We start from the raw sequence: 12,767 nt of genomic DNA on the forward strand, positions 1-12,767 counted from the left end.
TCCATCAAAGAAGATGGCTGGGTAACCCATATTCAGCTGCAATAGCTGGTCTTCCATAATGAGGTCCAGTTGGATGTAAGCCTTAAACACCCTGTTCTTTGCGATGAATACACGAAGTGGGATCTTTTACGTGCTGTGAGTTGTGACTCTCTCACACATTGGGACCTCCATTTTATAATGTCCAATCCGAGGGACATGTGCCAGTAATGATCCGCTAAGCGCAAGTTCAAAATCTTAAATGAACAGGTGGACCTCTATACTGCAAAATAAATAATCATCATAAATCCCAATATATTCAAAGCCAAATGAAAAACACATGCAATCACGGCCCCAAACTAACTAAATTCAGGAGTTCTTTTAAATTGAATGCAGTCATTTGGAACGTGGTTGCCCATTCACGCATTTGAATGACCGACGAAATTCCGTCACCAGCTTGACATGAATTTGAATGCTCATTGATGAAATGGGTGCTCCTCTCTTAAATTTGAATGCTCCAATAGTGAATGTGAATGTTCCGATAGTGAATTTGAATGCTCCGACAGTGAATTTGAATGCTCGGATAGTGAATTCGAATGACCGGATTTTGAGTTTGATTCCTGATTCAGTGCTGCTAGCGTGGAATGCGTGAAATCGAATGCTCGTTATAGGAACTTGAATGACAAAAGTATGGAATTGACCGGGAAAACCTATACATAACTTATCTTAAGGAACAATTTAAGAAGTTCTTACTCAAATTCTTCGAACGACTATATCAAAATAATTCAAATAAGGGCATCAATCCATTATACGCAACTTTAAAAGGGTAAAAGACCTATAAACGTAAGTGAAAAATTGAATATTCAGTAATGAAACCACACAGGAATCTATAAGGAACAAGACTGCAGCGTGTCGCCAGAAGGCTTTGATATTGTCATGGCAACCAACCACGTGGGTCACTTCGTTCTCACCATGACACTGATGGACCTTCTAAAGAAGAGCGCCCCAAGTCGGATTATCAACGTCTCGTCAGTCGCTCACTCATTCATTTCTGATCCAGCGATCGTAGACTACAGCAAGAAGGCATCTGAAGGTATACGCAGCAACGTGTTTTGTTTTTTGTTTTTTCTGACTTTGTGCACTTTTCAAAATAATGGTAGCTGCATCGGCATGCTGCAATAAAAAAAAAGTTACAATAGTTGTTTCACAGCGCTTTAGTAACATAAAAACTTTCAAACAGACGCATATAGACATCCTTTGCTGAAACTTGTCTTGTAGCCAATCTTTGTGTTCATTGTTATTATCAAGAACGAGTGAAATCAAGTCTATTCATCTGTGGCAAATACTACTACTGAATATGGATTTGTTGTGCACTTTCACGTTTGTTATACATCTCTTGTCTTGATCAGGGCCGTATATGCTTGATTTTATGTCCACAAATTTGCTCTTACGCCGTTACGGGTTGTGTTGATAATGGTGCCATGAGTGGCGTTTTATAATTTATATGGTGGTGGTTACATTCGAAATGTGTTGCAACAGGGGCGGATCAAAGAATTCCGTAAAGGGGAGGCGCCTAACAAATTTAAATAGGGCGTGCAACTTTTTTCCACTTCTTTTATTTTAACACAAAAAAAAATCAAAAGGGGGTGCGCGCCCGGTGCACCCCCGCTTGATCCGCCACTGTTGTAATACCCGTTTATTCAGTTTATAAATTATACATTATGATGTCATTTCATCTCTGTAATAGATCATAACAATAATTTGCATCCCAGTGAGAGTTTTATTATTTTAGCCAAGAGATGATATATTACAGGAAATAATAGTTAGATAAATGCACGTCATTATTCCAGCCCAGTCGGCGGCTAGTTAAATTATGTAATTACGATTCCTGATGTGACGTCACTGCATGTAAAATGATCATTTCTATCCTCGCAGTATTAGGACATTATTGCATTATGACCAATCACAATGAACAGCAACATGAAATATTACAGTCTTGTCTCTTTCATGAAACCTTCGAATGCAATCTGTCCACTCCCTCTAATGAATAATTCTTTTTGTCCTGTTATCCTGCACCAGGCCTCAATGGTTTCCAGCGTTATGCTAAAAGCAAATTAGCCAACTTGCATTTTGCGAAAGAGTTAGCACGCCATCTAGCGGGCACCAACGTGTCAGCTTACTCGCTGCATCCAGGAACCATCTATACGAATGTCGTACAAACAAGCATCAATTCGATGGGAAAGAAAATTTTCATTTTGCCGATAATTTGGTGAGTTTGAAATTGCAAACCTTATTTTCATGGGGGGGGGGGGAGGGGAACTACTTCAGCTCTAAAAATACATATGAAAGAGATATATCACTCCCTCTGATAAACTGCAAATTTGGTGAAGTTTCTATAATAATGTGTCCTAGCAATTTTCTATACAATATCCCATTAAAACCACAGAGCTTGTGTGTAGATGGTTCATGTGCGGTTGTGTGTGTGTTTGTGTGTATTTATATCATAAAATCGCGGAGAGCATAAAGTAGTCTCATCCACGTACGTTTCTGTTTTGTTTTCATGACGTTTCGAGGGGAAATTTGAATTCTTCGTTTAAATTTGTTTTTCCGAACTCCTGACCTGACATTGTTTTATTTGAAGGTTTGATCAGTATTTCTCATCTACTGCCATTCTTAAAGTGATGAATTATCATGCTTCTACTTCGGAGTCATAAAAAGAGAAAATTATCATCACAAAATAGATTATAGCCATATATGTCGCTCAACGACATCACCAGTGAATATATTACAACAGATCTAATTACAGATCTAATTAACGATAAATGATACTACAGAAATAGACTTCCATACCAGGACACTAAAGGATTACTTATGGTCTCTTAATCTCTTATTTTTCTAAATGAAATAACTGATGGATGTGCCGACTGTAAAATTTTGCAGTGGGTTTTTCTTTTCTCTGTTGTGTTTCCACACTCTAGAAAAAGTAAAATCGTAAATTGATATTGTCACTCCTAACTTTTTTTTTCTTGTAAATGTTTAACACTTCACATCAACACTCAAAATGTTTGATTTACCATTTCTGAAAGGGTAGCTCAACATTTTGAGGGTACAGTATTTAACATTTTGAGTGTTGAATCTAACTTAAGGTTTGAGGAGTGACTACAATTAAAATGTTGATTTATCTTTGCTTTTTTAGAGTGCACTGCATTCGCATTTGCTCTCATTGTGCTGATATGTGCAATTATCTCTGATATTTGTCGTATTGCTGGCAGGTTGTTTCTTCTGAGCGAGAAGGACGGAGCCCAGACAACAATCTTCTGTGCCATTGACGAATCGGTCACACAACATAGCGGTGGATATTTCGCAAACTGTCAGCTGGGCAAGGAGTCTAAGTTGGCCAAGGACATGACGCTCGCCAAGCAACTCTGGGATGTCAGCTGCGAAGCGACTGGCATCGACCCTAGCAAACTCTCGGCATGAAATTTGCATGGGCGTAAATCCCGGGGGGATGGGGGGGGGGATATATCCCCCCCCCCCCCGAAATGGAGGAGGGGGGATGGCCTGTACAATCATCCCCCCTGAATTTTGAGGGGAAAAATGGAGGAAGCAGAAATGTGATTGTATAAATTTTGGCATATTGCATGACGTTTGTACGCCGGCCTTCAGACAGGTAACAGAGCTGAACAGTATTCTATCTTGTAGGAAAATGTATAATTTTCTCAAGCGCTCGCTCGCTTCGCTCGCTCGCGAAGAAAGTAACATCGACATACACTGTAAGGTATGGCTCAGGCGTTGACAACGTCAAATAGTATAGGTCTACATATAAACATGCTATGACGGGAGTAACTGGGGACCATCTGCAAAATATGTACGAACACATACAAACAAACAATAGCAACAACTTTATCGCCATAATTCATTCATTCATTCATTCATTCATTCGTTTATTTCATTCTTCGGATAAAAAGATTGGAAAAATAACAATCATGCATATATACACAATATGTACAGGTTAAAATGGTAAAAATACTATCAGCGAACAAATACAATAGAACAAACGGAGTGCATTGTAATAAAGAAAAATGAAATAGGATGTATCAGTAAAAGCCTAGGAGGCTTGACAGGTAGATACACCCATAACGTATGACATAGAAATATATAGCTACAGTACAGCACAGAATAACTCAATGTGTGTTCGCGCGTGAGCGAGTGTGTGAATGTGAGTGAATATAAATTGTTGCGTTAAACATAAAACGACAAAAGATGAAACTTATACTTAATTTTAAATGAGTTCAGAAATTGAATATTGCGTAGCGATGGAGGCAGAGAATTCCACATATTTGGTCCAGTATACCGAATCGATTTATACAGGGAATGGGAAGTTACTCTAGATTTGTGGAAAAGTTGTCTATTTCTAGTATCATAATTGTGTACATCCAGATTCAAAGAAAACATTTCCATCAGATACTCGGGTAATGTATTGGAAAAATAACGATGCATAATCATACAAATACTTAATCTATTAATATCATAAATATTTAGAGTGTTCAAACTATAAAATAAAGGCATAGATGGAGCATAAAATTCGGCATTTGAACAGATACGCAGAGCCCGTTTTTGAAGACGGTGCAGTTTGCAGAGTTTGGACGGGTATGCAGTGGCCCACACAGTGTTGCAATACATAATATATGGAAGAATAAATGCATTGTACATCATAAACAAAATACGAAGGGGGACAAAATGCCTTATATGTTGAAGTATACCAATGATCCTGGATACCTTCGAACTGACATGATTTATATGAAAATCCCAGGCAAAATGTTGATCTAATGTCACTCCCAAGTATGTTACTACCGAGCAGTGTTCAATTTCAGTGTCATTTATATACAATGATATGTTGTCATAATTTTCACTCAAATTTTGCGAATAACGAAATACGACATATTTTGTTTTGAGAACATTCAGTGACAACTTATTACAGAGAAGCCAAGTATAAACTAAATTCAAATTTTCATTTATGGAATCAATCAAAACTGAAAAGTCAGAATGGGATGCTACTAAAGTAGTGTCATCTGCAAATAATAAGAACTGAAAAAACGGTGCACATTTTACAATATCATTAATATATATCAAAAACAGAAGGGGTCCTAATATGGACCCCTGGGGAACACCGCACAATAATGAGTTGCTATTAGAGCAGTAAGTATTATATAAAGTATATTGTTTTCGCCCAGTTAAATAACTATGAAACCACTGGTATGGTATACCACGAACCCCGTAGTATTGCAATTTGGATAATAAAACTGAATGGGAAAGGGTGTCGAAGGCCTTCGATAAATCCATAAATATTGCAATTGCATGCTTATTTTTATTGATAAGATTCAATACCCGATCATATAAATCAATTATAGCAAACTCAGTAGAATAATGGGAACGGAAACCATATTGATTAGAACAAAGAATATCATTCTGATTAAGAAAAGTGTAAAGCCTATCAAATGCTATTCTCTCCAATATTTTTGCAAAAACCGGTAGTACTGATATAGGTCTGTAGTTATTACAATCATTCTTGTCCCCTTTCTTAAACACAGGGATAACTTTGGCAGTTTTCATACTGGATGGAAATACGCCGGTTTCAAGAGATAAATTACATATATGTACAATTGGTTTAATGATAAATGTGATAACTGATTTTACAATGGAAGCGGGTATGTTATCAAAGCCAGCACTCTTGTTACCATCAATTTTGTGAACAATATCATATATTTCTGATTCAGAAACCGGTTTAAAAAAGAAAGAACGTTCAAAATTACCAGAGAGAAAATCAGAAAAACTCATAGACGTATCTGATGTATCAATCGAACGAGACAAATTTGGACCAACATCCACAAAATATTCATTAAAAATATTTGCTATTAAAACTTGATCACATATAACATCATTTCCTTGTACTAAAATTTCAGGCAGATTACTATCAGTTTTTCCCAGAGTCCGGTTAATAAATTTCCACATACGTTTTGAATCAAATTTAGTCTTATGAAACTCATCATAATAATATTTTCTTTTAGCATGTCGAATAACAGAGTTCAATCTATTACGATATTGCTTATAAAATGATTCATTACTGTTGTTTGGGTTCAGTTTGTACAATTTAAATAATCTGTTTTTCTTCTTGATTGATTTCAATATTGCACGTGTGATCCAGGGCTTTTTAATCCTTTTATCAACAGAACCCCTTTTTCTAAGCGGCATATGTTCATTCAATATAAACAGAAAGCGGTCCAAAAATAACTCATAGGCAAGATTGGCGTCGGTCAGCTCAAGGATATCTGACCAGTCAGCTTTCGATAAATCGCCCATCAGTGATGATAATGACAAAGGTGTTATTTTCCGTGATAATACACTATGCTTTTTACTATTTGGACTCAACGTAGCTAAAGAAGAAACAGAAAAAACTGGATAATGGTCGCTCAAATCAGAGAGTAAAATACCAGAAATGAAATGATGGTCAGAAGAATTGGTAAAAATATTGTCTATAAGAGTAGCTGAATTAGAACATACACGGGTCGGTTTACATATCAGGGGGGAATACCCCATTGAAAAAAGCATATCAACGTAATTCTGAATGACACTGTTTTGGTCATACTGTATCAAATCAAGATTCAAATCTCCCATAATAAAACACACTTTCGACATTGCATTCAATGTATTCAAAACTAAATCAAAGGATTTTATGAAATCACCGACATTTGAAGAAGGTTTACGATATACTATTCCAATTATTACCTTGTTCTTAATTGCATCCGTGGTTTCAATGAAAAGAGATTCTACGCCATCAATAGACAATTCTACATCTTGTAAAGTTTGAACAGACAGATTTTCTCTGACATATAATGCTACTCCTCCGCCTCGGCCTTCAATACGATTAGCTTGGAACATATTATAACCCTGTAAAGAAAAATGATTTGATGTATTGCTCATCCATGTCTCAGTTACTCCTATAACAGAAAAGGGGAACTTAAGAACCTGTAAATCTTCACAAAGTTTATCAAAATTCTTATTCAAACTTCTAGCATTATAATGGATCAAGCTAAGCTTGTTCATCGACGCATTAATAGATACTGAATCACGAAACTGTTCAAAATCATAATAATTGCAATCAGAGGTGTAATTTTGAGAATAGGAATTCTCATCGTCATCAGAATTGACCGAAAAATCAGTGCCTAGATACTCACAGAAAGACGCCATTAGAAGACAGAGATAATGAAGCTTTATTGATTATTCACAAAGTGTCGATGTCGCGGAGAGAAGTGATCAGTTTCTTGGTTCCGTTTTTTGTTATTGTGAAGATTCTTCCGTCAGATGACCATGTTTGCGTAGTGTTCACGTGATTGAATCCCCTCCATTTCCTGAATCATTCCTGAGAAACGACAGTGACTGATGACTCAGTCAGGATACATCTATGGGCATACAAAGGGAAGATCAGGGACGTCGAATCTATGGGGGGCAAAGGGGCATTTGCCCCGCCCCAAAGGAAGTGTTTAGACAGACAAATCATTTATCCCCCAAGCAATTCCCGAGATGAGGACAAATCTCGAACTTTCTTAATGGAAAATTGTCCAAATATCGCCAGAACTATGCACCAGATCGTTGTATTGCAATCATGAACATGCAAAAGGTCCGCTATACAGGATAAGGGATAAACTTTGTACACTTTTGACATAGACGTATATTCCCTAATTTATCAAAGAGTGTGCAGCAGATCTTTCACTTAACAAAAGCGACCTAATATGTATAGAGGCGTCGATGGGGGGGGGGGGGATGGTTCTCAAATAAAAGTGGGACAAACAAAAGCGAAAAATATAGCTACAAACGGCAGTTTTTGGAGTGTAAAATTTTAAAATTTTAAAGCTCGCTCGCGTCCGCTCGCTCGCATTTAACCGCTATGCCATTCTCCTGATGTTGCTGCCAGTGATTGACAGCAGGTGCACCCGGTGCGCCCCCTTAATTTCTAAAGCGAAAATATAGCTACAAACGACAGTTTTTAGGACTGGAAAATGTCAAAATTTTCAAGCTCACTCGCTTCGCTCGCTAGCATTTAATCAGTATGCCGTTCTCCTGATGTTGCTGCCAGTAATTGCCGGCAGTTGCGCCCGGTGTGCCCCCTTAATTTCCAAAGCGAAAAAATACAGCCACAAACGGCAGTCTTTGGACTGTACAATGTCAAAATTTTCAAGCTCGCTCGCTCCGCTCGCTCGCATTTAACCGCTATGCCATTCTCCTGATGTTGCTGCCAGTAATTGCCGGCAGTTGCACTCGGTGTGCCCCCTAAATTTCCAAAGCGAAAAAGTATAGCTACAAACGGCAGTTTTTAGACTGTAAAATGTCAAAATTTTCAAGCTCGCTCGCTCCGCTCGCTCGCATTTAATCGCTATGCCATTCTCCTGATGTTGCTGCCAGTGATTGTGAGCAGGTGCGCCCCCCTTAATTTCCAAAGCGAAAAATATAGCTTCAAACGGCAGTTTGGGGACTGTAAAATGTCAAAATTTTGAAGCTCGCTCGCTTCGCTCGCTCGCATTTAATTATTATTCCATTCTCCTCATGTTGCTGCCAGTAATTGCCAGCAGTTTTCGCCCGGTGCGCCCCCTTAATTTCCAAAGCGAAAAATATAGCTACAAAGGGCAGTTTTTGGACCGTCAAATGTCAAAATTTTGAAGCTCGCTCGCTTCGGTCGCTCGCATTTAATCATTATGCCATTCTCCTGATGTTGCTGCCAGTAATTGCCAACAGTTTTTGCCCGGTGCGCCCCCTTAATTTCCAAAGCGAAAAAATACAGCCACAAACGACAGTTTTTGGGACTGGAAAATGTCAAAATTTTCAAGCTCATTCACTTCGCTCGATCGCATTTAACCATTATGCCATTCTCCTGATGTTGCTGCCAGTAATTGCCAGCAGTTTTCGCCCGGTGCGCCCCCCCCCCTTAATTTCCAAAGCGAAAAAATACTAGTACAGCCACAAAGGACATGTGGGACTGTAAAATATCAAAATTTTCAAGCTCACTCGCTTCGCTCGCTCGCATTTAATCGTTATGCCATTCTGATGTTGCTGCCCGATTGCCGGCAGTTGCGCCCGGTGTGCCCCCATAATTTCCAAAGCGAAAAAATACAGCCACAAACGGCAGTCTTTGGACTGTAAAATGTCAAAATTTTCAAGCTCGCTCGCCCCGCTCGCTCGCATTTAACTGCTATGCCATTCTCCTGATGTTGCTGCCAGTAATTGCCAGCAGTTGCGCCTGATGCGGCCCCCTTAATTTCCAAAGCGGAAAAAGTATAGCTACAAACGGCAGTTTTTAGACTGTAAAATGTCAAAATTTTCATGCTCGCTCGCTCCGCTCGCTCGCATTTAATCGCTATGCCATCTTCCTGATGTTGCTGCCAGTGATTGACAGCAGTTGCGCCTGGTGTGCCCCCCTTAATTTCCAAAGCGAAGAATATAGCTACAAACGGCAGTTTTTGGACTGAAAAATGTCAAAATTTTCAACGCAAAGAGATTTCACCGTAGGAGGGGGAAACCCCCCTACCATACCCTTCTCCCTCGCTTGATTCGTTCCCTCACATAACCGCTCCTCCTAAGATCAAATCCTGTCTACGCCGATGATAGGCCCCATTATTTAGTAGGCCTTCACAGTGATGTCGCACAGCAAGAGCTGAAATACCACGATTTTGTCATTCAATAATATATTGTGAATATTTCATTTTCTTATTGTTTTTTTCTCAAGAAAAGAAAACAAAATTTTCACCACAAGTGAGCACCAGATCGCTGAATTTCAGGTCTGAAAATGCAAAATCTTCCTCGTGTGGGAGAGGGATACCCCCCTCCCCCATACACACCCTTCCCCCGTTCGGTCGTTCCGCTCCCTTTCACAGATATTTCCACCAAAAAAAAAAAATATATATATATATATGTTCATACTTTTAAGGTCTGATTTTCCGCCGAAAGTCGTCTGACAAGCAAAAAAAAAGCAACAAGAACAAAAAGTCTTTATGTTGTTGCTGCCACTTTTCTCCCACTTTATATTTCATGCAAAAGAGTGGGGCATCCGATCCCTGTAAAGTGTGTGTGTGTGTGGGGGGGGGGGGAGGGGGACACAAAGCTTCTCCCCCCCCCCCCCCCAAAAAAAAAAAAAGGCTGCGCCGGTCCGGTTATGGGCTTGTAATCGTGGTGATGGTGACCATCCCCCCCCCCCCCCCCACTCCTCAGTATGGATTTACGCCGTTGGAAATTTGATTCATCGTGGGGGAAAACGAAACCTCGAGACATTATTAAAATTGTTTCATGATGAATATTAATTATGTTTGAATTAAGTATACCTACTGCATCAGTTACTATGGGAAATTGTCTTTACTGTCGGATGTATATAGGGTGGTGTATATTGCATTACAAAATTTTTATGAAAATGCATGGTTTGGAAGGTCTCGTCTACTGCGGCAGCCGTTAAGGGTATGTTAACCTGTTATTTGTTCATGGTATGCTGGTACACTACTTTATTACTACTCGTTACCAATTAAAATCATCATCAGTTGATAAGCATCCAGGCGTCTTGATTACACTTCAGCTGAAGAAGTCAGAAAAAAAAAGATGACATAATGAAAATAAACTAGAAATCCTTCTATCCTTCACACCTTGCTATTGTGCTATTGCATCACCCCCCCCCCCCAAAAAAAGGAAACAAACAAACACACATTTAGTGTGTTCTTCAAAGGCTGTATTTATGAACTCCTCTCTGACTTCACTTCTCCAATATGATCTCTTCTCGAAAAACAGATTCTCAAGGCAGAGGTTTGTAAACATTCACACACAAACACACACGCAAGCATGGACTCAATACGCGCGCACACACACACACACACGAAGGCCTACGCACACACAAACTGAATCAATGGCCATCACACAAGAAGGTAGTGAGTTGGGTAACGTATAACCATGGTCACATGACCCGATTTGGACAAGCTATAAGTGGTGATTGGATGGGTGCGCGTCACGAGTTCGGCAACACGAATGTGACAGCTTACGAGTTATATACAGCCCACGAATCATACATCCCATGACTTCGACACTAAGCAAATAAGACCACTGAGTCCGACACTAGGCAAACAAGGCCCACGAGATCGACAAACTAAGCCGTGTGATGTAATGTCGGCCTCGTGTCAAACTGAGTCTCTTTTGCTTAGTGTCGGACTCGTGGGCCTCGTTAGCCTAGTGTCGAACTCGTGGGCTGTATTACTCGTACAGTACATTATTATGAACCTTTTCTTAATGTCATACTCGTGGGTAGTATTACTCGTGGCTGTCGGTCTCAAGGTAATAACCCCGATCGGACACCTAGAAGAGGCACCTTATTCATCCCCAGCCTGAAAAATTAACCATTTACCTTGAGCCATAGAATGGAATATTTACGAAGGAACGTGTTTCATGACATTGCTTTGCACTATATCATACAGCTAACAGCAAATATTCGATTGAATAAACTTGAAGAAAAAAAAATCGTTTTTCTATTGTTTTCTATGGTTTTCTATTGTTGATTTTTTGCTTCGCAACTCAGAAACTCACATCTCCAAATAATCATTGTGGCGATGAAGACTTCATTAACCATCATAGTGAATCGATTTCTCTCAGCCTAGGATGGAATGACGTGAAGTGGGATTTGATATTAATCGATAAGGGATTCAAGATAACGCCGCCTGTGCTGGGATAGGCTTGGTTGTCTGATATCATATACAGCTTGATGGTGGCTGTATGTGCATAACGTGTGGCGACCTGTACAGCCGGGATTTGTAGAAACGCCGGAAATGTAATAATGTCTCACTGGGAAATGTAAATATCTCGAAAATTGCATCAACGGGAAATGTAAAACCGTTCAATTTTGCCGGGAACTGTAAAAAACGCTGCCCGGAAATGATAGAATCGTGGTATTTCAACGGCATATTACGTACCGACGGTATATAGATGAATTCGATGTCTAACAAAACTGCTCATGAACCTTTACCGTTTTCATTTTCTTGTAAACCCCACAACGGATTTTCACCAATCTTGGCAGATAGCATCTTTATGGTGATAATACATGATCTTATTAAGTTTGCTTCAATGAATCCCCCACCGCCGAAGAAGGGGGTGGGGAGGAGTTGAAGATTCAGAGTCTCTAAACTCTGAAATTTTTTATCTACTTCTGTCGAACCAAACCCGAGTTAGTGGTGTGAAGACATTAATGAATGAAACTTCAAACTTCATATTTGATAATGGTGGATCCCGGGGTGCCCTGATATGGGGGGATAAGGGGGAGATGGGGATTTTCCACATTTTCTGCATCTTCTTGAAAAATCTAAATGACGGATTTCCACAAAAATTGACAGATAGCATCTTTATAGTAATATACTCTTCATTTGTTAAAATGAGCCTCCACCCCCACCACCAAAGGGGGAGGGGAGAGAGTTAAAGCCTCAGAGTCCCCAAACTGTGGAATTTGTTGCATCTTCTTTTTTTCGAATCGAAAAAGATGAGAGCTAAGTTACTGCTTTGAAGACATTAATGACTGAAATTTCATGTTTGATTATGGCGGATCCAGGGATGCCCTGATAGACGCGGGGTGGGGGGGGGGGGGAGGAGGCGGAATTTTCACTTGTTTAAAACATGTAGGCCCCTATAACAGATTTCCCCTGTTTACCTCGTCACCCCTGCCCTATTCACCCCCCCCCCCCCATGGCATTATAGTGACCCTTTGAGAACAAAATTGG

At 39.6% G+C, this 12,767-nt stretch overlaps 1 protein-coding gene across 1 annotated transcript in view; it reads left to right on the forward strand.

The window, feature by feature from the left end:
- LOC140242477 (retinol dehydrogenase 11-like) overlaps window positions 1-3,456 on the forward strand; it is a 54,073-nt gene extending 50,617 nt beyond the window's left edge. Inside the window, exons 2-4 of the mRNA XM_072322210.1 lie at window positions 860-1,069; window positions 2,056-2,245; window positions 3,249-3,456. Of these exons, the coding sequence (XP_072178311.1) occupies window positions 860-1,069; window positions 2,056-2,245; window positions 3,249-3,456 (608 nt within the window). The remainder of the gene's footprint in view (window positions 1-859; window positions 1,070-2,055; window positions 2,246-3,248) is intronic.
- Window positions 3,457-12,767: the final 9,311 nt, after the last annotated feature.

The sequence above is a fragment of the Diadema setosum genome, chromosome 19, assembly GCF_964275005.1.
Source record: "Diadema setosum chromosome 19, eeDiaSeto1, whole genome shotgun sequence".
NCBI lineage: Eukaryota > Metazoa > Echinodermata > Echinoidea > Diadematoida > Diadematidae > Diadema > Diadema setosum.